Below are 22,989 nucleotides of genomic sequence, written 5' to 3' on the forward strand. Positions count from 1 at the left end.
ACATGAGGTTTGTGTTCATCACAGTGGTGAACTGAAACTTTGCTCGAGGTCCTGGTGTGTTGACGTTAAAGAACAACTATAGGCATAGTTTCACACCTGTGATCTGCTTTGAACAGCTTGGAAACAGCACACAGTCTCCTTTGTGGTGATGGAATTAGACTTATTTTGTACGTGTTTTCCCGGGTATCTGCTCCTATCAAACACCTCTGACTTTTTTGCAGACCTGCTTCAAAGTCTTGTCACTAAATGCAGCTTAGAAATGTCAAATGTTTCCACCCTTGAACCCAGACTTTTAAAATCACAGTGTCAGGTGTGCAATTCATGTGTGATGATGATGGGATGTTCAGCAAAATGGAAAGACCACTTAATATCTAGCATTTGAACCCCACAGTTAAAATATGAAAGTAGTAGAGGATGTTTTGGGGGCAGACCACTTGCCTGATTAAATTTAATTATATTATTTAGAATTGTCACCTGGCACCTAAATTTTTGTGTTTTCCTTCTCATAAATAAAGACATTTTCACAATGAATGATACAGAAAAGGCAAAAAATCGGTGCATAAAAATGAGCAGATATATTTACTTTGTTTATATGTGGCGGACTCTGCCACCATTCTAGCTTCAAACAGTGTTCTGGGAAGCTTATTTTCCTCTGATAACAGCTTGTTGATTCACTTAAGGAAAAAACACATATTTCTGGGCCAGAATTTCTTCTCCAAAGCTACATAATGCCCCTTTAATCTACTCTGGGTTTTGTTACATCTAGGGGGAACTCAAAGTTTCCTACCATGCTCCTTGGTCATGGAATCACTTGCACAGCTGTGTAGTTTATCAACCGCCACATGCTGTGTGTATGTGAAGTAACCAAAAGCTCTGATAATTCATGGTGACTGTTTAATTTGCCGCTTGTCTCAGTCTCACTCCCAAGTGGAAAATGTCAGGCTCATCGACTGCTGGTTTGATATTTCTACCCACTAATCTCAACTCCGTCACCTAACCCCTGTGAAAAGTGATCCTCCTTTTGACAATCATTAGCACTTCTTCACTTATCTTAATTATCATTGTGACGACCCTCCCTGCTCTCTCTCTCCCTCTGACATCAGCAGGGTCGTCAGCAGCATTGGCACCACCTGGGCTGTGAGAGTCTGGGTGCCTTTATCTCTCTCCTGGAGCTCAGTCCTTTTTTTGCTCTCCTCCCAGAGACACCTTGTTCAGCTTTTGTTTGGCATTTTGGTTTCTGTACATCCTTCTTACAGCATTACACATACACACACACTTCTCCACTCATGCATTCACCTACACCACTGATTCCACTGACTACACACGCCATGATTAGTTTAGGTTACTTTTTAAGTTACTTTGTCTTCAATAAATAATTAGTTAATTGTTTCACGTGTGCATCTCCTTGCTTTGTCATGGCCGTGCGGCCCGGTTTGTGACAATCATTCATCCAATAAACAAAGTATCTTATAAGAATGGCAACAGATTCAAAGTTCTAGTTTTCTTTTTCTACTAGATCTTCCACATAAAGATGTCTATGTGGCCATGCACGTGCTCCGTCATGTGTGTGGGTTTTTTTCATTTAATGTGTGATCTTCTTTTGGGAAATGATTAATTAGTCAGTGAAATCTGCTCCAGAAGGAAATTATAAAACGTTACTCACAGTTGGTCTTCTTTTTTTCCTATTTACAAACAAAGGAACAGACTTTGCTCTCAGGTAATGCAGCAAGAGTTCTGACTTGCATTCTTTATGTTTTTGATAGTTTTATCAACAGAGGGATTTAAGAAACATGACAAGTCCCACTGCATCTTAATCACAGTAGGAGGAAATGTATTCACCTGCAGCTTCAGTGTTTTCCACATAATTAGTAAGAAGCCTTTGGCTTAGACTCTGCTCTGTCCTGCTTTAACACTGTAGTGGAAAATCTGAAAACATGTTTGCTTTTAGGGAACAATCATTGACATAATCTAGCTGGTTTTTAAACAGCGCTGGCACAGTTCACCAACCTGTCAGCATGAAATATTTACCTCGCAGGTGCACTTTCCGTACTGTGAAGGCATGTGATGAACAAACCGTCTTGCGTTATTAAGAAAAAAGGGGTCAGTGGGTCTGTGACAGGGCAGTGGGGCAACACCAGGCTCTATCTTCACACACCAAAGTCCATGTGATTAGCAGGCATAAAGATATTTGCAAGCACCCTTTCAAGGCTGTCACACTCAGTGTCCCATCCTCAGCTCGCACAACACACACCTCAGCAGACACACAATGACGGACGAGAAGATGGAGATGGCTGAAGTTGGGACGTCTCTCGTGTCCTCGGAGGTGAAGACCCCTCCGGCCAGACCCCCCAACAAGTTTGAGAAGGTGTTTCAGCCGTGCCTGGGCGAGCTGGTGGGGACTGCTTTCTTTGTGTTCATCGGTTGTGTGTCGGTCATCGAGAACGTTGAGAATGTAGGGAGGCTGCAGCCGGCTCTGGTGCACGGCCTGGCTGTGGCTGTCCTGGTGGCTTGTATGGCTGAGATCAGGTGAGGCTCATCTTGAGTGTTTGATACATATTATGCAAGTTTTATTTCATCTAAAACTTTTATTCTTAGGAATTTAAAGCATTTTACATAGTTAATTGTTTGCCAAAAATGTGAAAAGAGTGCAGAATAAGACTCATTTTTCCAGGTTACATTAGACATTTGTGCTACTTTGAGTTAATTTTTCTTTTACATGCTTCTGTTTACACAACATAACACAATTCTTGCTAGTTAGGGAGTTATATTCAGAAGAGGAGCCATCTGAATAAATCAGTCCTTGCCACCCATTTACCCCACATATCCTTATTCATAATTTTTTTTTCTATCAATAAAAGAAAATGTTTCAAATTAAAAGAAAAAATAAATTTCAAACTGTATAAGTACTTTACTATATAACACTTTAATCTGTATTCTATATGTGCTGCTGTTTTTGTTTCACACCTACTTTGGTAATGTAAATGTCTGTGTTCCCAATAAAACCACTTCAGATTGATTTGAATGGAATTTAATCATACTGACCTCAATTAAACTGAATAATGCCCCCAAACTCTTAATTATCGATCACTTTTAAAGTTGATGACATTGCCTTACACTCAGAGGTTTTCTCTCTGTTCTGGCCTCTCCAGTGGCTCCCACTTCAACCCTCCGTTCACCCTGGCCATCTTTCTGTGTGGAGGGTTAGACACGTACATGGTGATCCCATACCTCGCGTGTCAGCTGGTTGGCGGGGTGCTCGGAGCCGCTATGGCAAAGGTGAGCCTGTCTCATTTCGGTGCCATTAAAGCATGCATCATGTACTCCAAATTCTATGTAAATAGAGCTAGAGGGTTAAGGCCAGAGGGTTAAGGCTAGAAGGTTCGGGCTAGAGGATTCAGGTTAGAGGGCTAGGGACTAGCTCTTATACTCTCTTCTATGCACATAGTGCTGAATTAATGCTGGATTATAATGTCAACAGGCGATGACCTCGATGGAGAACTACACCAAAGCCCAAGGAGCTGCATTTGCTCTGCTGCAGTCGAACGGTGAGATAGGACGCGCTCTATTTGCCGAGGTGGCCATGACCTGCCTGATCACCATGGTGCTGCTGCTGGGGGCTGTCAACGTCAAGACCAGGAACCCCATGGTGCCCTTCATGGTGGGCTGCACGGTCATCTTCAACATCCTGGCTGGGTGAGCGTCTTGTTTAGGATGACTACGAGGCATCATTTGCTCTAAAGTACTCTGTGTATATGATTTCATACATTCATGGTGTCTGACAGGTTTGTCCAAGTGAAACAATTCACACCTCATTAGCATTTTTAACAAGATCTCACATTGACTGTGTGGTACATCAATTAGATTCAATTAGGACAGAAAATTACAATAAATATCGTCATTCTCCATATAAATAACCTGAATAGCTCCTACCAATCTGTTTTATCAGTGGAGACATATCCGGCACCTGTATGAACCCAGCCAGAGCCTTCGGTCCGGCTTTAGTGAGCAACTACTGGACTTATCACTGGGTGTACTGGGTGGGACCCATCGCAGGAGGCCTGATAGCAGCTCTGCTAGTTCGGTAGGTGCAACAAAACATATGTACTTATCCTTTTGATTCTGACTGCGTTGGTAATAAAGACAACAAATGATGGAGTGTTTTTACTGTTTTTTTGCAGACTCCTGCTTGGAGACAGGAAGATGCGACTCATTCTGAAATGAGGTCCTCTGTACGTGACCTTAAAGGGGACAAATCATGAGTGAATATGAAATATGATATAACTGCCTTGTTTGTACACGATTATACTTCCTTTCTATACAATAAAAATGACTTTTTTTACATACTTATATTTGTTTTTTCGGCCTTGTTATGTGTGTGACTTGACCCTTCTGTATGAGTTTGATGGTTATGGAACAAACGTGGGAGCGTGAACAGGATGCAGTGTTGTTCTGAGTTTACAGATTATGTTAATGTGATACTGGTCCCGTCACTCTTCTATAGGCCCACAGTTAAAGTTAAACAGAGCCATAGATGTTTTGCGAAACTGAGTTAACTCGTTGCTCCAGATCGAAGAAAGATATTCTGGTTTTGTCATTCTGATGTCTTGACTGTGTGTTTCATTGAAGGACGTCAGGAAAATCTAGTTTTCAACCAGGTGCTTGAGACCCTTTAGAAAGGCTCTCTCACTCATTACCTTTTGAATTGAGAAGAACATTTATAAAAAAAGCTTCAACCAAAATTCAATTATCAGATTTTCAAATGCTGCTCACTGTTAAAAGGAGACCAAATGGCAACCTTTTCAAAGCCAAGAGACATCTCTGCTGCAGCTTTGTCTTCCTGCTACCCCGTGCCTGCTCTCTATAGCCGGGGCACTGAATGCCTCCTCGGCACTGGAGGGTATCATGCTGTTTCCATATTGTACCCCTGGGCCTCCACGCAGCAGTGGCCCACATGGGAAAGCAGGCCAGGCGGTGGGATAAACCAATTACCCCCCAGTCTGGGTGGACTCCTGCCGGCGCACCACGCAGCAGCTCCGGGCCAGGCCCTCCCGGGCTCGCTCCCTGTGAGAGCCGGCTGGAATTCCCAGAGATGAGAATTGTGTAGTTTGAAAAGCCTGCAGAGAGGCTATATTTCTGCTTCGAAATTTGACATGGTGGCCCCTCAGGACAATACTGAGGGAGGAGACTTCAAACTGAGCTTCTGTGGGCAGAAAAAAGTTTGAGGAAAGCTTGATTTTTGGCCAACATTTAGAAAAAGAAGCTCTTTTTGCAACCTTCAGCCGTGTCAATGTCGAAAAGACATCTCCAGATATTCCCAGGAATTGTTTTTCATTTGACTGTTGATTGCTAGAATTGATCTAAAGTTTTTTGTGCCAGAAATATAATTGTATTATAGTTAAATATGGAAGTAAACTAACTGTTTTGGTTTTATATGACTATATTATTGAACCATTGGACTTCTAGATGGGCAATGTGCTCTTTTTGTTCTCACCATAACTCAAAATACAGGCCTGTTTTCCCTGAAAAGTAAACATGTGGTTTTAAAGTGCGTCTAAAACTCATGTCTGAGGTTGCATAGTGCACTTTATAGGATTATGAAATGTATTACCCACTAACTGAAGATTTGCCTTCAGTTTCACCACAGAACAAGCCATAAAAACATATGTGTGACAATGCATTTATGGAAAGGGAATGCAAAACGCACTAAAGCGACACCTCATCCATACAAATCAATAAAAAGAACATTCACAAAACCCAGATAATATACAGAAGATACAAAAGTTCGAGAAATTAACCTGAATAATGCAGCAAAGTCACAAGAGCACCATCCTATATACATAAAGTCTTCGTCATAAAATAAAGGTGTAAAATGCGCAAAACAATACATAGAAAAGCCTTGAAGTATGTTTTTATTAGCCGAGATGTCTGAAAGATAAAAGATGCTGTAAAAAGAAAAGCAATAGACAGAAAATAACAAGAACATACAGCAGAAATACCCGAAAGGACTGAGAGTAAAGGCAGCGATCGCCCCTCCTCTGGCTTCATGAGCCCTGATGGTTTCTAGATGAGAGCAGCCGTGACAATGGTCATTATGTCTGCCTGAGGCCTTGTCACTGCGGGGCCTTTGTGTGGGCCCCATTCACCACACAGTCATTTACACTTTCATTGGCAGCTATTTAGTCCTCATAAAAAGTTCAACACACCAATTTGTGAGCCCTGCTCAGCCAAGGAGAAGTGGGGAATAGGCTAAGAAAGCAGTTGCTTTAAAAGTCAAATAATTGTTCCCGTCTTGTGGGCGGGGCTGAGGGGGAGGATCCCCAGGCTTTGGGGCCCCACATCTGTCCATTTGTCTTCCCGAGCAGTGATGCAGGGGCCAAACGGCTCAAAAGAAAACGTCCAATTCAGTGTGCTCAGGGAGTTTAGCCGTCTGAGGAGATTTTGTATTTCATTTTCTGGTAGGGCTATCCTATTATCATAAGAATCTGATTACAGGGGGAAAGATGGGACGCAGAAGGAAAAGGGGCGAAATAAGCTTGTCGGACACTTCAGCGCTAAATCCCGTCCTCCAGAGATTATGCGGCATATGATGGGAAATGGGGGTGTAAGTTCATTTAAGCCTTTAACGAAGCAGCTATCAAAAAGAGCACCGAAGTCTTGAGGGGCCAGAGCATTCTTATTAACCCGAGGACCTCATGAAATTTAGATTTTTATGCAGTGTTCATGAGGTCTGTTCACTTGTAAACACTTCATCAGACACAGAGATATATGGGGCTGGCCATGTTCTGTTTGGAAAAGTAAAAGAAATCTCCAAAATTGGAATGTTAACAATTTTCTTTTGTATGTATTGTGCTGCCAAAATTGCAGATTTGTATCTGATAATAAACATCAAATCAGAATGTACTGACCACCATGTTGTATGTATTCCACAAATCAGATTTTTGGATAGTTTATTTGAACAACCTACAGTCAAGATAAATGGCAAATGAACTTTCTCTTGCAGACCAGGGAGAGAGAGTTAAAATATGAAAACTCAGTCTTACTGATGAAAAAAGACCATATCTGATTAATTACATCCTGTCAAAGTAAGCCAAGTTAAGCTTTTCACCACGTTTCTCCTTCACTAAAAGCTTTCATGGAGTCTCTTCATGGATTTCAAATTGTTAAAAAAAATATATATATTTTTTGCCATTTTGAAAACAAAGAGTGTGTATATCATAGCTGAAAATGCACAGCATGTGATCACTACTACAGTGGAGTCTTCAGAGGATTTATTTTGCACTGTGAGCACAATAACACTGATGCACAAATATTAAGTTCAAAGATCATGTGTAAAGTACAACATTTATAAATAGACAACATGAGACTTAATCAGAATAAAAATAACTTCTCGGTCATGTATGTACAAGCCTTTGCACTGAGACAAATAACAAATGGCCGTGCTTCGGTCTCCCCTCCCGCCTCAGTTCAGAGGGTCACACAGAGCCAGCAAAGTGAACGACGGCTGATGCTGGGAGAAGCACAAAGAGAGCGCAGCAACTCAACCCCTTCTCCGTCTCCTAGGACCGAGGGCAGTGATGGGACGAGGACAAAGGCCGGCTCTCTCTGAGCCCCAGTGCAGGAGGCCCTGCTGTCTGCTCCTGTTCTGCTCCTCCAAACATGTCTTTTAACCAGCAGTTCAACAGCTTTGTCCCTGCTGGTGACGTTGGATGCCACCTTGCTGGCACATGACAGCATCATAGGGATCCCACAGTGCCAGCACAGGGGCGAGGACGCCTGTAGGGCTCAGCGGTGCTAAAACAACACACTTCCTCAGTCTAAAGGGAAGTCACAGGAATTCCGGCGTGCCGCCCAGGCGGTCTGGTAGACAGACAGGAAGTCTTTGTATCGTGGGGCACACCCTAACCAAGCTTCCCCAAAGTGTTCTGACCCCGTGAACAGAAACTCTCCGTCCCCAGGCTGCACGTGGCACTGCAGGAGCGTGTGGATGTGGCCGCGCCAAGGCGACCCGGAGGCAGTGGGTTGTTGCTCAAACACCCCGCTGCGCTGCCAGTACACCCTCGCTGCTGACACCTGCACCAATGAGGTCTGACGTGCAGAGTCGTGGGAGACGTTCTTGATGGAGCCTCGGACCACTGACAGAACACAGAAAATCACATGAAAAATCAGGGAAAAAGACAAGTTTTCTGTAGAAATTCCCTCCAAATCTCAGTTATCTCCTTCAGGCCACGTTTTTCTTTTCTCTCTTCTTTGTCTTTCTTTTTCTCCTTAGGGCCGTTAATCCCAGTGGATTTATAGCTGCCCCCCCTCCCCCAAATCTGTTTGACCTCCTCTGCACCACCAGGAGAGCTGCTGCTTTCGGCACATTAACAGACCATAAGAAGAGTTTTTAACATTTATCTTTGTAAGATTTACCAGTGGTGGAGGAAGTATTCAAAATCTTACTGGAGTAATAGCACAGACGTAGGTTCATTAACAGAATGTAAGAACATAAGTTTAGAAGTGACGTCAAAGACATCTATTTACTGTTTAGCAGAGATACTTACTCTTGCTAGGTTAGCATACTATGCAGCCAGGCGTGGCCTGTCGCCTGTCCTTTCTTACCAAACCACTCCGAGCTCTCGGTCTAGACCACTTACTGCACGGCTAACTCAGCTAAATAGCTAACGGCAGCTGAGGTTAGCAGTCGCAGTGGCGATATCTTACTCAGTATTCCTGAGTATGAAGGTGGCCTATTCCTACCATTGCACTTTTTAGAGCTCAACAGACTGCAACTCAAGAAAACACCTGCAAATCGACAAAAAAAGAAGGGTCGCCAGTGTGATGAAACAGCATTTGGAGAAATCACAACCAAATACACTTAAAGTTCAAAACTATTTCCAGGGGACACGAAAAGTGATGAATACACCCAAGATGCGCTTGTCTCCCGCCAAGAAAACTTACATTTGAGCTCATTTTACAACACTTCTTATCAGGATCCAACTTGGCAACAACAAGCGTTTCCCAGCCAGGTTCAACACTTTTAATTGTGGGTCTGTATTTAGTTTTATTTTATTTAAAAAAAAAAAAAAAACATTTTTAGCATTTTTCTAAATGCAAAACATGTGTTATCAAATTGATGAAGATGCGTTCATGGTTTGTTTTTACTTTGTCTGTAAAATTCTTAAATTCCAGTGGATTGAGCTCTCGGGGGCCACTGTTCCCATAAATGTGAGTAGAAACTTAATGGTGCTCTGTCGGTGTGTTCGAATAGAACAGTAAGAAACAAATCTTGTTGTTTGTGAAGGAAAAATGATTGTGTACCCACCGAAGTCACTGTTGCAGACGGCCATGAGGAGTTCTGTGTCGTTGCAGGGTCGGCATGAAGCTGTGGGAGCAGAACAATCCGTTCAGAAAAACGAGGAAGAAAGTTGTGAGTAAGATGATGAATACCTGCAGCAAATCATTTTGTCAGGTTCCTCCTTTTTCCCCGCCATTTTCTGTCAAGCATAATCACCCTCTCCTAAACCATACATGACCCGAGGCTCTGAGACTGACTCTGACGGATAGATGGGTGTCACATCTCTCCTCCCTCCCACTTCACTGACCTAAAAAAAAATCTGACACACATACCGACTCCTCTCATCAAAGAGAGAAGAAACCAGGCGTGGGATGAAGGAATGCTGCTCATTTAATTGTCTGCCTAAGGATAAAAAAAAACCCTGTGTTTGACTTCTATTGTATTTACCTAATTGAATGACCCTGTGCCAACGCAGGAGGCTGCAGGAGTCAAACATGGCTGCCGGACTGCCAATGCAGAAACAGATAAACCAGCAGCCGTCTATTATGGATTCAGAATGACATCACCACGCAGGGGACGGGCCCGCACACATGGATAAATGCTAATAAACAGACGCACACAATGAGAAGGCATGCACGGAATCTGCAAAGTATTTGCCGTCTCAATTCAGGCTCCTTGGCCTGGTGCCCCCTCAGCCGCCCTGTGGTCCGCGCTGTCCCTGCTGCTTTGTCCCCCGATAGAAACCAGACAGCCAGACAAAACACAGGAATGACCGGCAGCTGCATGCTCCAGTCAGCATGATCGGGCTCTGTAATTACACAACCACTATTTTTTAGCTGTGGCCCCCGCAGCTCTACAGCTTGCTCTGCTGGTTGGTAAATCGATCGGTCGGTCCATGAAGATTTTCCAAGTCTTTTTCCACCAAAGGACGCTGAAATTTGGTCTGGTGGTCGACGTTTGTGAGGTTGAACACGGACGCATACGTGTAGCCTTCTTTATTGCAGCCCTTGCAAATTAGCTTCTTCTTTCAAGGATTTAGGATTGGCTGATCCTTTGCAAATGGTTTAAGAATTGCATTCCAAATGTGATGCCACTCTTAAGGCTCACTTTATAAAGGGTTAGTATGCAGTACATAATGGTTTCTCAGCATGCATCGTGCTTTAGCGATCAGTTATAAACCATCTATAACAGATGTTTATTATTTCTAATCTGTGACAAGGCAGTTAATCCTGCTGGTAATCATTTATTAATGCTTATCAATTCGATTATAAATGCCTTTTGATCTTCATGATCCTCTGCAGCGCCTCTAGGATCACACAGGTCACTCCCATCACAAAAAAGACCTCAGAATGGGGCTTTATGACTTATAACTGATCTCTTAAGCTTAATGGTAAATTAACCATTTATAATACCGATGTTACAACTCATAATAAACCCTTTATAATGGGGGAGAGGTGCCATGTGTACATAATGGACTATTTAGGACGGATCTTGGTGAACCTAAATATGTTTTCTATTAAGGTGCCCTTTATTGAGTGTTTATAAGTAGGCTAGTAACTATTGTCTTATTTGCATGTACTATCGCTTTATTAAGCAGTTTCTAAAAGACAAATCCATCAATAAACTCAATGAGTTGTTAATCAATTTAATCAATGGATTTTGGTCCTGAGTGGTTATGCACACTTCACTAAAGGGACTTAACTTTGAGTGGCCTGTAACTGATCTATGGCGCTTTGGTTAATGATTTATCAGCCATTAATTATGCTATTTGTTACCGCATCTACTTATAGGACTGATCGGCATCAACCAGACTTTCTAATCAGGCGCACTTTAAAAGGTTTTAAAAGTGTAACTAATAGCTAATTTGCTTGCAATTCATCCCTTTATTGATCTGTTATAATAGAAAAATCCCTTTCATCCATGTTTACCATTTATATTAAGTAATAACGAAGTAGTAGTTGTTGGTATTCTATTAGAGACTATTTAATAGGCTGTTAACAAATTGAATAAATGGAAATCGCCATTTTTAGCAACCATTTTGTAGTGGGTTCCATCAGTAAAACGGATTTCGCACAACCTGGCAACCTGAAAACTGGACTTATTAATGGCTGATAACTGATCTTAAAGCTTTAGTTAATTATGCATTATTATTTTTGACAACATGGTACTAAATCAACTGTTTAGAACTTAAGTGAATCAAATTGTAGAGGGTCCACTCACTCTGCAGCCCGCTCAGACCCAGGTTCGAAGCAGCGCTCCTGTTTCCCAGCAGCTCGTATCTGAAGCCCATCGTGCGCCTGCTCCAGGCTCCATCAGTCTGCGGGCTGGACTGGAGGTAGATGACGGGCCTGTGCGGACCGTCCGCCCTGAAACAGAACACCTGCTGCTCGGGCCGCCCGCCGCCGCCGCCGCCGCCCGTCGCCAGCAGCTCGAGCTCCCCGGAGCGTTCAATGAACACACTGGCTCCTCGGAGAGACGGGGACGGCTTGATGCAGACCGTGGTGCGCCGGGCGGAGGACAGGTTGGGCTCCAGGACCACCCGGAGAGCCTGGCCCGGGTAGATCCACCTGACCGAGCCCTCAGTGCAGCGCAGCCGCACCTGGAGGACGATCCTGGAGTCGACAGCAGCTGCAAAACCGCTGGGAGCCAGGCAGAGAGCACCGAAGAAACCACATCAACTGCTGTCACAAATAACCGCTGTTATGACAGTGTCCAACAAATCATTACTGAGTCTTTTTAAGACAGCAATACGAAATTTAGGCTTAAGGTTGATCACATAGGCTGGTTTATCCTTTAATTTGTGGGGTTTAAAAGTGAATATTTTTTAAATAAATGCTCATGTGTTTCTTGGCAATAATAATGATTCAGAAAAATGAGCAGGTATAAATGTTAAAGAGACACAAATAAAGTTTTTTTTTATCATTAAGTATTACAAAAATGTATATTTAGAAACAAAATGTGCTCTTTTTAATGACCGCATTATGGAGTATTTATTAACATCAAAAGCGATCCCTTTTAAATAGACCGTTTTCCCTTTTTAGTATTTTACGTCATTTTCCCTCTTTTGAATAGAAATTGAGAGAAAGTTCCTCACCTCCCGGCCCAGTTGCAGAGATCAGCCGCGCAGTGCCGCAGCTGAAGACCCAGCATGGACATCAGAACCACCAACCTCAGCATCATCTCAACCACGCAGAGAGAGAAAATCCCCGAAACGCAGACAGGAGAGGACGGAGGCGCATCATGGCTGGAGAGGCGCGGCGGACTGACTGACTGACTGCTGCAGCCCGATGATGGCTCAGCCTCTCTCTCTCTCTCTCTCTCTCTCTCTCTCTCTCTCTCTCTCTCTCTCTCTCTCTCTCTCTCTCTCTCTCTGTCTCTCTCTCTCTCACACACACACACACACACACACACACACACACACACACACACACACACACACACGCACACACACACACACACACACACACACACACACACACACACAATGCCCAATTAGGACTGATCCAGTTGTTGAGGACTGTGCCGGCCCTCTGCAGGTCTTTGTCTCTGCTCTCTAAGGACAGCCTGCAGCCATCTGTTAACAACAGCGCGCCTCCATTCACCTCGCAGTCAAGCTATCCTTCACTCTATATATCATACTTTTTTTTTTATTATCATCTACAGGGGAAAAAAAAACTGAAATATCAGAGTAAATGATCATAATATTCTTCCCTCTAATAGTCAAACTCTAAATCAATACCTCTGCTGTAGGAGCGGTGAAGATCATCTCAAAAGTAGGCCACTTGAAAAAAAAAAAAAAAATCAAAGGGAGGAAAAATCTAAAAAAGAACTTGTGTTTCTGTGCTCGAGCTTCATCTAGTGGCGGGATGCTGCACCGCACACTCCCCCTCCCCCTCCCCCTCCCCACCCTCCCCCACACATCTGGAGGACCAGCCCAGGCCCGCAGGAGGAGGCTGTAACTCAACAGCCGCTCATACAAACTGGAAGCAGCTTTCACCAGCGATTAATCCAGCGAGGATGAGTTGGCCCGCTTGCGTTTCGACCTGCAGGGGTCCCTTTGTGCTAAAGTAATTTGGCCCCGTTTCAAGGTCTCGCTGGTGGCGACATCTTGTGGAGGGGAAACTCTGTGGAGCGTAACCAGCAGGCCGAGCCGGGCCGAGCCGAGCCGGGCTGCAGGCTCCTCTCAACGTTCAGCTTGTATATATATCTCTCTCTATATATTTAGATATAAAGGCCCTGCAGCGTCACATCAAAGGGGTCTGGGTGGATGTGTGCGTGTGTGTGTCTCATGGAGTAAATTACACTCATGTGGAGAATTAAGCCAGATGTTTTTTCTCAGCCGCAGGAGAAGCCTCTGCCGCTCAGAGGTTTGGACTTGAAAGGTGCAAAGTGTAAGAAAAGTTGGTTTTAGAGACTCATTTCCAATTCGCCAAATCATGACGCTCTGGAACTGTGTGATATCCCAAAGCGTTATCATTTGACGAGCTGGGAGTGAGACTCTGAAAATCAACTTTTCTTACGAGTAGCACCGTTAATCACATCTGTAAACACGAGTTTGCGCACGATCGCGACACACTTTGGCAACGATTTGTATCGATTTTTGCTTCAGTGCATCTCCAGAAAAAAAAAAACTGTGCTTTTGCAAGTTCAGTTTCCTACCCGAGCGTCACGTTTTTAAAAAAACAAAAAAACAAAACAAAAAACGATGAGCCAGAGAGCAGCTCTCCTCACAGGAGTACCGGCCCGGTCAGATTGGGTCATGTGTCGCGCATCTCCCTGAATGGAGGCTTTGTTGCCTGAAAGAAAGTGGCCTCTTATCGGCGCACTGAAGCCTGGATCCTTCATTTACTGGAGGCCTGTGTAAAAGAGAAAAGGGAAAAAAGAGGGAGATGCGGATTGTGTACTGAGAGGAAACTCTGTCGTTAACGAGAAGAATCGCGAGTTCATCTGGATGCTTCATAAAAATAAAATCCGAGCATCAAAAACGACATTTTAACGCATCTCCGTCCAAGAGGTCAGCGCCTGTGGTCAAACGTCTCACTGGTGCTTTCACAAAAATCATTTCCATCCTGTTTTAATTAAATCTCTCCTGGACCAGCTCGCTCCTCAAAGGCCTCACTCGCACCCTGAAGTCGTTCAGCAGAGAGTAAAAGGCCCTGTGTTAGGAGTTTTAGTTGGTGAGAAGGTTTTTAACCTCTGCAAACAAAAAGAAGTGATGGAACAGAAATCGAATAAACGCAAATGAAATGAAGGATTTATTGATCTTGAGAGCAGGGCCTTGGATGGGGTCACCCAATGTGTCTCTCCACGTTCAAAATTCCACCTGGAAAATAGACGATTTAATAAAAAAAAAAATCGAATCCAAATGAGCAGAATTTTTTGTCTTTTCTCTTCTCTCGCACGCGTTCAGTTTTATCGCCCGTGTCCTCGTTAGAATGATCTCTACAATCATTTCAACACCACTGTCAGCCCGTGACCTCTGCACAGATACAACTGGGGAGAATATATATCCACCTCAGGGCTTTTTGACCAGTCTTGAAGAATTTGAACGCTTTATTTGCAAGTCTTGATTTTCATCTACAGGGGATATCAAATATATCCAAGTGGGATTGATTATTTCGATTATTTGCTGCCTACAAAACATCCTCAACAATCAGCCTGCAAGGACAAAAAAATACATATTAAAGCCTCCAGTTTAAAAACTTTATTACTCAGGTGGCTGAAGATGTGAGCAAACAATAAAAGTGTACATTTCTAATCTTGTTTTATTGGATAAAAAACTGTCACAACCAAGTTAATATTCCACAGAGTGTATAAGGAACTTGTTTGTGATGAAGTGGACAGAAACGTTGAAATGTGCCTCTCTCTTTTTTTTTTTTGCAGCTACAAAAACACCCTGAAACTCACGATGTCACGTTGGTTTTTAATGTTCTCAGCAGCGTATTAAATATCTGTATGTACACGTTTGAAAGTTACATAGAAAAAATATAGTCTTACAGTAGGCATGTTCGTTAGTAGCTTGTTAAACGATATTTATGCGCTCGTCAGCTCATCTCTTCCCTCTGAAGAAGCCTTGGTCCGTGCTGCTCTCCCTCACCGTCACCGTCAAGAAGTTCATGGTGACGTCGGTCACCGTCACGGCGTCCACGTTGGCGTAACAAGGCGTCCAGGACGAGGCCGGACCAGCGGGCGAGGAGTCGTGGAGGGCCTCGGCCTGCAGCGGCGGGATGAGCGCAGGGCCCGGCCGGCGCTCCGTCACCTGCTGGAGTCTCCGGTGCTCCTCGGGCTTCCTGTGCTGAGGCGCCCTGCTCGCGCAACTAGTCCTGTGCTCGCCTCTGCGCACATCTGGATTGAACGCGCAGCTGCAGGACAAGCCCGGTTGCCTCTGCTCCCCGCAGGTCTTGGGTGTTATCGTGGTCTCCTCCTGAAACCTCTTGGTGAGCTGCAGGAGGCTGTGGTCCGAGGTTTCTCCGTGGTGGTGCAAGCGGCGGGGGGCTTTGGACAAACCGTGTGGCAGCGGCTCCTCCAGCAGCCTGCTGCGTTTGACGCACGGCTCGGCCGAGCTGCCTCCATCATCTCTGTCGTAATGCAAATGCAGCTTCGGTTTGCGCCCTCTCTTTTTGGGGAGCCGGGCGGATTCTTGGAGCGTCAGAGCAGCTGCTGGAGCCGGCCTGGGCCTCCTCTCCGGCTCCGGTTGTCTGATGTGGACGCTCTCGCCTCTGTTCACCGCGCTCGGGGGGAAGATGGTGGGAACCACTGCGCGTAAACCCTCCCGGGCCCTCGGTGTTATGACAGGCTCCGGGATGGGATAGGAAACCTGGATCCCCCTGGGAGCCTCTCCTCTAAATTCATACGTCTTTTCTTTGGCTTTGGCTTTGGCCTGAGGACAGAGCAAATGAGGTTTATGAGAGGAGCCTTCCCGGAGATGGAAATCTAAGTCTCCTGAGGAAATGTAAAGGTTTAAGAGAAGCAGCTGGAGATCTGTTTGGTTGCACCGAAGGCCTCTTCTCACAGCTGCTCTGAAGGAAGGTTTTTCCAATCCAAAATACAGAGTAAGAGGCCTTTATAACGGTGTTTTAATATGTATAAACACAGCAGCTAACTTAACCTGATTACAATCACGAGTAAATTTCGTTTCAGTTGTGATTTTACTACTTGGTACGGAGGCCTGAAACAGCCAGACAGTTTCGAAATGAGTTTAAAAAAACCGGAGTTGTCATGAGATGGAAATGATTCATCGCCGCCTGAGAAAAGGCGACGAGATGAGATAAAAACCAGAGAACGAGTCACCCACCTTCAAGAGAAACGTCTCAGGTTTGGGTCCTCTCTTCTTCGGGCCGAACAGCTCCCGTTCGCGCTCCCTGGTGAATGAAAATCATTCAAAGATTCGTGTTAATAGAAGGTTAAAGATGTGTGTTCATATTTCTTCATGTTTTAATCGGAAAATCTATTTATTCAAAGTGAGGGCCAAGCTGCCGAATGGAGCGAGATCTGTCCACTTTTTATGAAAGTTTTTGTTCGAATTAAGTTCAAATAAAATGAGAAGCATGTCTGAGAGAGGACGGTGACCTGTTTGTGGTGCCACAATAGCCTCACACCTCGCAGCTCTCTCAACTGGAAACGGAATCATCTCGCTCCACTCACACTTGTTACCACTTCCTTGACGCACACTGAAGTCTCAAAGATTCAAACACACTCTTGGTGTGTCATATGTTTTAAGGACTTTGTTCTGGAGCGCAGAGTGCGCGGTGCCGTCCCGGTTCTGCGGAGCGGCCTACTGCTTGCGCTGTCAAACCCTCACCTCTCCTCGAAGGCTGCGAAGAGTCGTGCATCCAGAATGTTTTCCTCCGGCTCCCAAGTGCTGTACCTTCATCACAACGGGGAGGGGAAGAGGTGTGCGTTACCACACGGTGATCTGATCACATGTCAAAGCGCTCACACGCGCAGGTTTAACACTTTTATCAGGGCGATCTCTGTGCTTGCGCTGCGATAATTACAGACTACGTAGCGGACAGTGACGCATGGTGAACCCAGCCATTGCTAACGCTACTGTGGACTCTGATACATCCCATGGCGGGGCTGCAGCTCACACATTTACAACCCCCTGGACTGCTGCCGCACAAGCCAGCTGACACGCACTAAACTGCACTACAACACACACAGCAGATGTGATTAGACGAAAAGCAAAAAGAAAGACATCCACAAGCTGAGCAGCGACACAGTGTGAGGTGGTGCAGTTGTGCGAGCGGCCAGGATGGAGCGCTGTCCTTCACAGCCACAGATTATACTCACTTCTGAGACCAGCCCTTCCATTTCACGAGATATTCCCAGCGACCCTGCAAAACAGATCCGAAACACATTCAGGTTATTAGAAGATCGCCTGTCGGCGCCGCACAGACAAATGGTTGCGTAATAGGTGTGGAGACACAGGCTGTGGGTGAAAAAAGGCAGCGAATACCCGTCTGATTCTCCGTTTAATGATGGACTCGGCTGCGAAGACGCTCTCACCAACAGCCGAGAGCTCCATGCTTCACCATGCACCCCGTTTATTTCTGTCTCTTTTATTATTTTTGGCTTCCCCGCGTCCTCTTCGGGTTGTTTAATTCCGCACATCCCATAATACGCAATCTGGGGTGGACGTCATCACGTCTTTCTCTGTTGCCAGGCACCGCGGTCGGTAGGACGGATCGCGGTGGAGCACATTGGCTCAGTTGTTGCTACGTGCTCCGGCTCTGTGCGCGGAGGGGAGGAGCCCCGCTGCTCTGGCTGCTGCACAGGAATGTCTGGCACAGAAGGGGACGAGCGGAGTCAGAGGCTCCCGGAGCGGATCCACGGACCCCCCTGAGGTCCCGGAGGGAGGGGGGCCCGTGGAGCCGGAGCAACAAAAAAAAAGAAAGAAAGAAATATAGTTTAATTTCACAAGCATTTATTTTTCTAATGAGAGACGAAGCCAGCTAGAGAGAGTGAGAGAGAGTGAGAAGACCTCACCCTCAGGCGCAGCTCTCTTCCACAAAACATATTCAAACATTAACTTTACAGCTACAATCAGGCGCAACTCGCACAATTAAACTCAAAATAATGTCCTCATAATTACAATCCGACGCGTTAAAATATATCAAAAGGGAACTTAAACACGATTTCTGATAGGTGACGCAAAAACCTGCCCCTCAGACACGCCTCACCCGCACGCTTCCATTACTCTATGCGTTCTTTATTGATTGATTAAAATGTATTTCATAAAACTTACCTTTCTTTTACAGATTAAGCCGTTTAGGGTTCACGGTGCTGAATGTGAAAATAAAAGGGCCCGTCCGTGTAATATCAAACCATGCGCAACTGGACATTTGGCACACGGACTGCGCACTTTTGCGCAGAGAGAAGACGATTGCGCAGAGAGAAGAAACGGAGAGAGGAATAAAAAAAAATATGTGTTTCAGGTCGATCTTCTTCTAATGATCATTCCTGATGTGTTATTACATACATCTCTGATCCATTTTTTGCACTGAAACTGTGAAGAGAAGTCGGTTATGAGCTGAGATCTTTATTAGATATTTAAGCAAATATGGCTCCAAAACGACCCTTTTAATATCGTCTTCTTCACTCACAGAACAAGAATAATACAGCCTTCATAAATTAAAAAAAAAGTATTCGAGCTGTTCTAACAGTTTTTTATTATAAAAGAGGTGAATGATTTTATTCAAGCTGGAACTTTATTTGGGTTTTAAGGACTTTATCCAGCAGAGGGACGTCTGATTTATCTAAAAATGTAAGTTTGGCTAAATTTAAATGCTGAAGTGCCTGTGATTAATGTAAAAGAAAATATGTATAATATATATTAAAGATACTGAGAACTTTATTCATGTGATCAGTGAAGACTTTTTGTTAATCAAGAGAGAATAAAGACATGATTTAATTTAATATTCTTGTATAAATAAGTCCATGAGGGCTTGTTGTCTCTAAGAAAAATCTATGTTTAGAAATATTGTTCTTATTACTAGCAGAAGTATTTTATGTTTTTATTTATTATTTTTGTCTGACACTCACAAATAAATTGAAGGACTTGGAATATTTTAAACATGGTCAGAAGCAAATAATAATAATTATTACTGTATTATTATTATTATTATTATTATTATCATTATTATTATTATTATTATTAACAACAACAATAATGATAATAATAATAATAATAATGATAATAATAATGATAATAATAATGATAATAATAATACTATATGGCTGCAACCTCCATTCGGAATATTAATCACACAAATTAATAACAAACAGATGAGGAGGGACAAAGGAGTGAAGGAGGTATAACTTCATTTTCTTGAGGCCCTTGAGGCAATATTTCTACATTCACCAGCTTCACATTTTAATTTGATTAATGACAATTAAATACAATGATAATAAATTTGGCTCAAATCGTGAGATCAAGAGAAAGATACGCAATCTAATTTATTTGAAAAAAATAAAAATAAGTCATCTTGCAGAAGCCTCCAGGTCCTCATCCACATCATCCGGTCACCGGAGCTGAACGGAAGGTCAAAAAAAACACCAGTTTGAAAATGAATTTTAATATATTTATTCAGGGCTTTAAACACATTTCAGCTTCGGCCCGTCTCTGGAAACACACTGTGCTCACTGTCAGGCTTGGACTCGTCTTCTTTTCTAGCTCGTCCATTTGAAATGAGCACAATCATAGAGGCAGCCTGTCTGCACAGGCCTGTAAGAGTTCATTCACAAGAAACATTTAAAAGTCAGCTCAGAATCACAGGTGTGTGTGTGTGTGTGTGGTGTGTGTGTGTTTGTGTGTGTGTGTGTGTGTGTGTGTGTGTGTGTGTGTGTGTGTGTTATGCTGGGGCTGACCCTCTGTGAGGCCACACATTTCCATTATCGCCATACGCACGAATATGTCTGATTTTTAAAAGACGAGGTGACGTTTTGAGGGAAATCTTTAGTTATTTGGCACCAAATCACCACAAATTCTCAGCATCATCGACAAACACCTCATCCAAATGTGCTCCCCCGCAGTGCTCCAGGTGTGCGCTCCTCGTTTTGTCGCGCAAAACCATGAAATCCTGACCTGATATTTACCATAAATGGCAGCTCGAGGATTACAACAGGCAGGATTTTAATTGGTTCGCCTGGTTAATTAGATTTCGGGTGGCTGGAAGCAGGTGTGTGTGTGAGAGAGAGAGAAAGAAAAAAAAATGGAATGGCAGCGCATGCACGCAGGGCGGGAGTGTGTCCTGTGGAGGAGTGCGGGCGGATCTCCTGTGATCTGCTCGTGTTCAAAGAGATCGCCCCGCGAACTGAGGGACAGATCTGCTGCTGCTCCGTGCGATCACTGTCCCCGCCGCGGAGCGCACAAAGGCGGGCTCGCCGCGGACAAAAGATGCGTTGTGGCTGCCGTCGAAATATGAACCACCATTTTGATAGTCATAGGCTGTAGACCGACATTTCCTGTCGGTGCTATAATGGCTCTAGCCTGCACGGTTTGTGTTCAGAGGGAGACAGATAGACGGCGGGGAGAGGAGGCAGCCTCGCCTCGCCTCGCACACTGCGGTTCTCTCCATATTTGGCTGTGACTCGATGAAAAGTGAGTCTGCAGGAGCCGCAATGGCGACAGCCGTACATGAATAAACAGTGCTGGCTCTGTGAGAACATTATTGGCTCTCTGGTTTCTGGGCAACTGCTGCACACAGCTCGCTGTTCACTGTCCTACTTTACCGGAGCGACATTTTCTTTTTTTGTGTGTCTGCTGAGGGTGGCTCAGACTGAAATAACCAGAGAATAAAGAAGAAAAAAAACACACAAAACCATCGAGCTTTAAAGTGCTCGCGAAATAATAAGCATCCTCTCTACAGCCCCCCATCGTCACCCCCACCACATCACCACCAGCGCTCATTTCTCAATATAACTATTCTGGGTTTTTAGGTGAGATCTATTTGTGTTCAGATAAAGACACGAGAGCAATATATTTAATAATATATACAAGAGCCTATTTGGAGAGAAGACCCAACAAAGTGATCTCACATTTAACAGGAGCCCCTCCTTTCATTTGTTTTAATCTTTATTCTAAAATATATTTCTCTCGAGAACTATTCGGTTTTCCCTGAGCCGCAGGCCTCCGCCGGGTCACACACTGGGGGCTTTAAATCTGCCAACCGATCCCGCTGGTGACACGATCCTGCGAGGCTGCGCTGCGTGTAAGCGACACTGTGCAGGCTGCTGGTGGGCACAACGATAAAGGGGGAATGTGAAACATCACACTCGGTCTATAAATATGTCCCCCTCCTGCTCAATGATGCTTCAGTTTCCTGCCGGTGCTTGACTGACTCGCATAGTTGGTGCACGGCCATCAGAAGGCCCACAGACACACACACACACACACACACACACACACACACACACACACACACACACACAGAGAGAGAGAGAGAGACGTGCCAGCTGTGTGTGTGTTCATTGGTTTTGAAATTCCCGTCATATCCCGTGATATAGTGATTTGGAGAAAGTGTGTGAACTAACGAGTGGCAGACAGTCTCCCATGGGCCTGTTTGGATTAAAACCATCGCCACGTCGTTATTATTTTTTTTTGCTCTCTCTAGACTCCAGCAGCTCACACATCCCACACAACAACGAAAACGCGTTCTTTATTTGTTAATTCATCCATTTATTCGGGTTATAATGTGGACATTGTCGGCGATTTTCGAAAGGTAGTCGGGTTGTTCTAATAAAACAGGTCACAACAGAGAAGGAAATGAGTTTAAAAATGTATTTGTTCAGGGGTGGAAGTAGTTTAAAGGTCGACAGTGAGTCAAATGTAGAAGTTAAAAGTGATTCTTGTGAAATCTTGGATGAGACTGCAGATCTTTAGTTCCAGTCATTGGCCTCCAGGAACAGAAAATCATTTTTTTCGAATATAGATTTTTACGCATTTCCCAAGCCAAGGAAAACCTGCAGACGCAATTTTCTCAGAGAAGTGACTCTGAGCAGGCAACATAATCCAGAGCACAGGAGGAGTCCAGAGAGAAGATTTCGTTTGGAAAATAGCTGGAAATGCTCGAAAACCTGCGGCAACCGTGTCACTCCAACCCCTGAAGGAGCGTTTGGTGATTGATATAATCAAGAGAGTGTGACTCAACATTTAAAACACTTTCCTCCTTGTTTTATTAACCCCAACCCTTGTAAAGATTTCCCTGTCCGCATTCTTTGATAGGCAACTCCCATGCATGACACACACACACACACACACACACACACACGCACATTCCTGGGCCTTTCTATCATTCAAGTCACTCAGAACTACAGCTTGAGATTCAGCACAACAGGTTATGTCTGCGTTTCCACAGAAGACACCTGCAGGCCTTCTAACGATCCTCCCGAATACCGAGAGAAGGTCACACGACATTTGAAAAACGCCATGAAAAGTCTATTTAAAGATTCCTTTCACAAAGGCCGACCCGTGAGCACAGATATGTGTGTGTGTATCTGCGTCTTTAAGGTCTGAATTGTACTGTGTGATAACCACGCCGGGAGAACTGCTGTGTCATGGTGACACACGCCTTTTAACGAGAAAACAAAGCCTTTTTTTTTATAACAACTCGCCCAATGTTCTGGAAACGCCACGGAGCATACTGCAGACACATTATATTTAAATGGCACATAATTGACGCCCTTCCCGGGCGCATTGTGCAGCGCCGCGC

The 22,989-nt window shown here is 44.3% G+C and overlaps 3 protein-coding genes across 3 annotated transcripts; 1 reads left to right on the top strand and 2 right to left on the bottom strand.

Moving 5' to 3' along the window:
• Nucleotides 1–2,167: 2,167 nt before the first annotated feature.
• aqp8b (aquaporin 8b) lies at nucleotides 2,168–4,348 on the top strand. The gene is made up of 5 exons (XM_030407408.1): nucleotides 2,168–2,526; nucleotides 3,150–3,276; nucleotides 3,479–3,693; nucleotides 3,947–4,081; nucleotides 4,179–4,348. The coding sequence occupies exons 1-5, from the start codon at nucleotides 2,267–2,269 to the stop codon at nucleotides 4,219–4,221; spliced, it is 780 nt and encodes a 259-aa protein (XP_030263268.1). The 5' UTR covers nucleotides 2,168–2,266; the 3' UTR covers nucleotides 4,222–4,348.
• A 1,544-nt stretch (nucleotides 4,349–5,892) lies between these two features.
• Nucleotides 5,893–12,593, bottom strand: LOC115575371 (meteorin-like protein). The gene is made up of 4 exons (XM_030407396.1): nucleotides 12,372–12,593; nucleotides 11,498–11,916; nucleotides 9,305–9,364; nucleotides 5,893–8,132 (listed from the first exon to the last, which is right to left on the bottom strand). The coding sequence occupies exons 1-4, from the start codon at nucleotides 12,455–12,457 to the stop codon at nucleotides 7,810–7,812; spliced, it is 888 nt and encodes a 295-aa protein (XP_030263256.1). The 5' UTR covers nucleotides 12,458–12,593; the 3' UTR covers nucleotides 5,893–7,809.
• Nucleotides 12,594–14,966: 2,373 nt separating this feature from the next.
• Nucleotides 14,967–17,987, bottom strand: cbx8a (chromobox homolog 8a (Pc class homolog, Drosophila)). Its single transcript, XM_030407395.1, has 5 exons — nucleotides 17,736–17,987; nucleotides 17,570–17,613; nucleotides 17,079–17,144; nucleotides 16,572–16,638; nucleotides 14,967–16,157 (listed from the first exon to the last, which is right to left on the bottom strand). Exons 1-5 carry the CDS (start codon nucleotides 17,802–17,804, stop codon nucleotides 15,327–15,329), a joined length of 1,077 nt encoding a protein of 358 aa, XP_030263255.1. The 5' UTR covers nucleotides 17,805–17,987; the 3' UTR covers nucleotides 14,967–15,326.
• Nucleotides 17,988–22,989: the final 5,002 nt, after the last annotated feature.

This window comes from Sparus aurata, chromosome 23 (genome assembly GCF_900880675.1).
Source record: "Sparus aurata chromosome 23, fSpaAur1.1, whole genome shotgun sequence".
NCBI classification, from domain to species: Eukaryota; Metazoa; Chordata; class Actinopteri; order Spariformes; family Sparidae; genus Sparus; species Sparus aurata.

Excerpts from the sequence above, each read along its gene's own strand:
- aqp8b (XM_030407408.1), top strand. The coding sequence starts at position 2,267 with ATGACGGACGAGAAGATGGAGATGGCTGAAGTTGGGACGTCTCTCGTG. Across the intron at positions 2,527-3,149 it reads GCTTGTATGGCTGAGATCAG|TGGCTCCCACTTCAACCCTC; the intron begins GTGAGGCTCATC and ends TGGCCTCTCCAG. Across the intron at positions 4,082-4,178 it reads ATAGCAGCTCTGCTAGTTCG|ACTCCTGCTTGGAGACAGGA; the intron begins GTAGGTGCAACA and ends GTTTTTTTGCAG.
- LOC115575371 (XM_030407396.1), bottom strand. The coding sequence starts at position 12,457 with ATGATGCTGAGGTTGGTGGTTCTGATGTCCATGCTGGGTCTTCAGCTG. Across the intron at positions 11,917-12,371 it reads CTCTGCAACTGGGCCGGGAG|CGGTTTTGCAGCTGCTGTCG; the intron begins GTGAGGAACTTT and ends CCTGGCTCCCAG. Across the intron at positions 8,133-9,304 it reads CGTCTGCAACAGTGACTTCG|TGGTCCGAGGCTCCATCAAG; the intron begins GTGGGTACACAA and ends GTGTTCTGTCAG.
- cbx8a (XM_030407395.1), bottom strand. The coding sequence starts at position 17,804 with ATGGAGCTCTCGGCTGTTGGTGAGAGCGTCTTCGCAGCCGAGTCCATC. Across the intron at positions 16,639-17,078 it reads TTCGCAGCCTTCGAGGAGAG|GGAGCGCGAACGGGAGCTGT; the intron begins GTGAGGGTTTGA and ends TTCATTCACCAG. Across the intron at positions 16,158-16,571 it reads CTGAGACGTTTCTCTTGAAG|GCCAAAGCCAAAGCCAAAGA; the intron begins GTGGGTGACTCG and ends CTCTGTCCTCAG.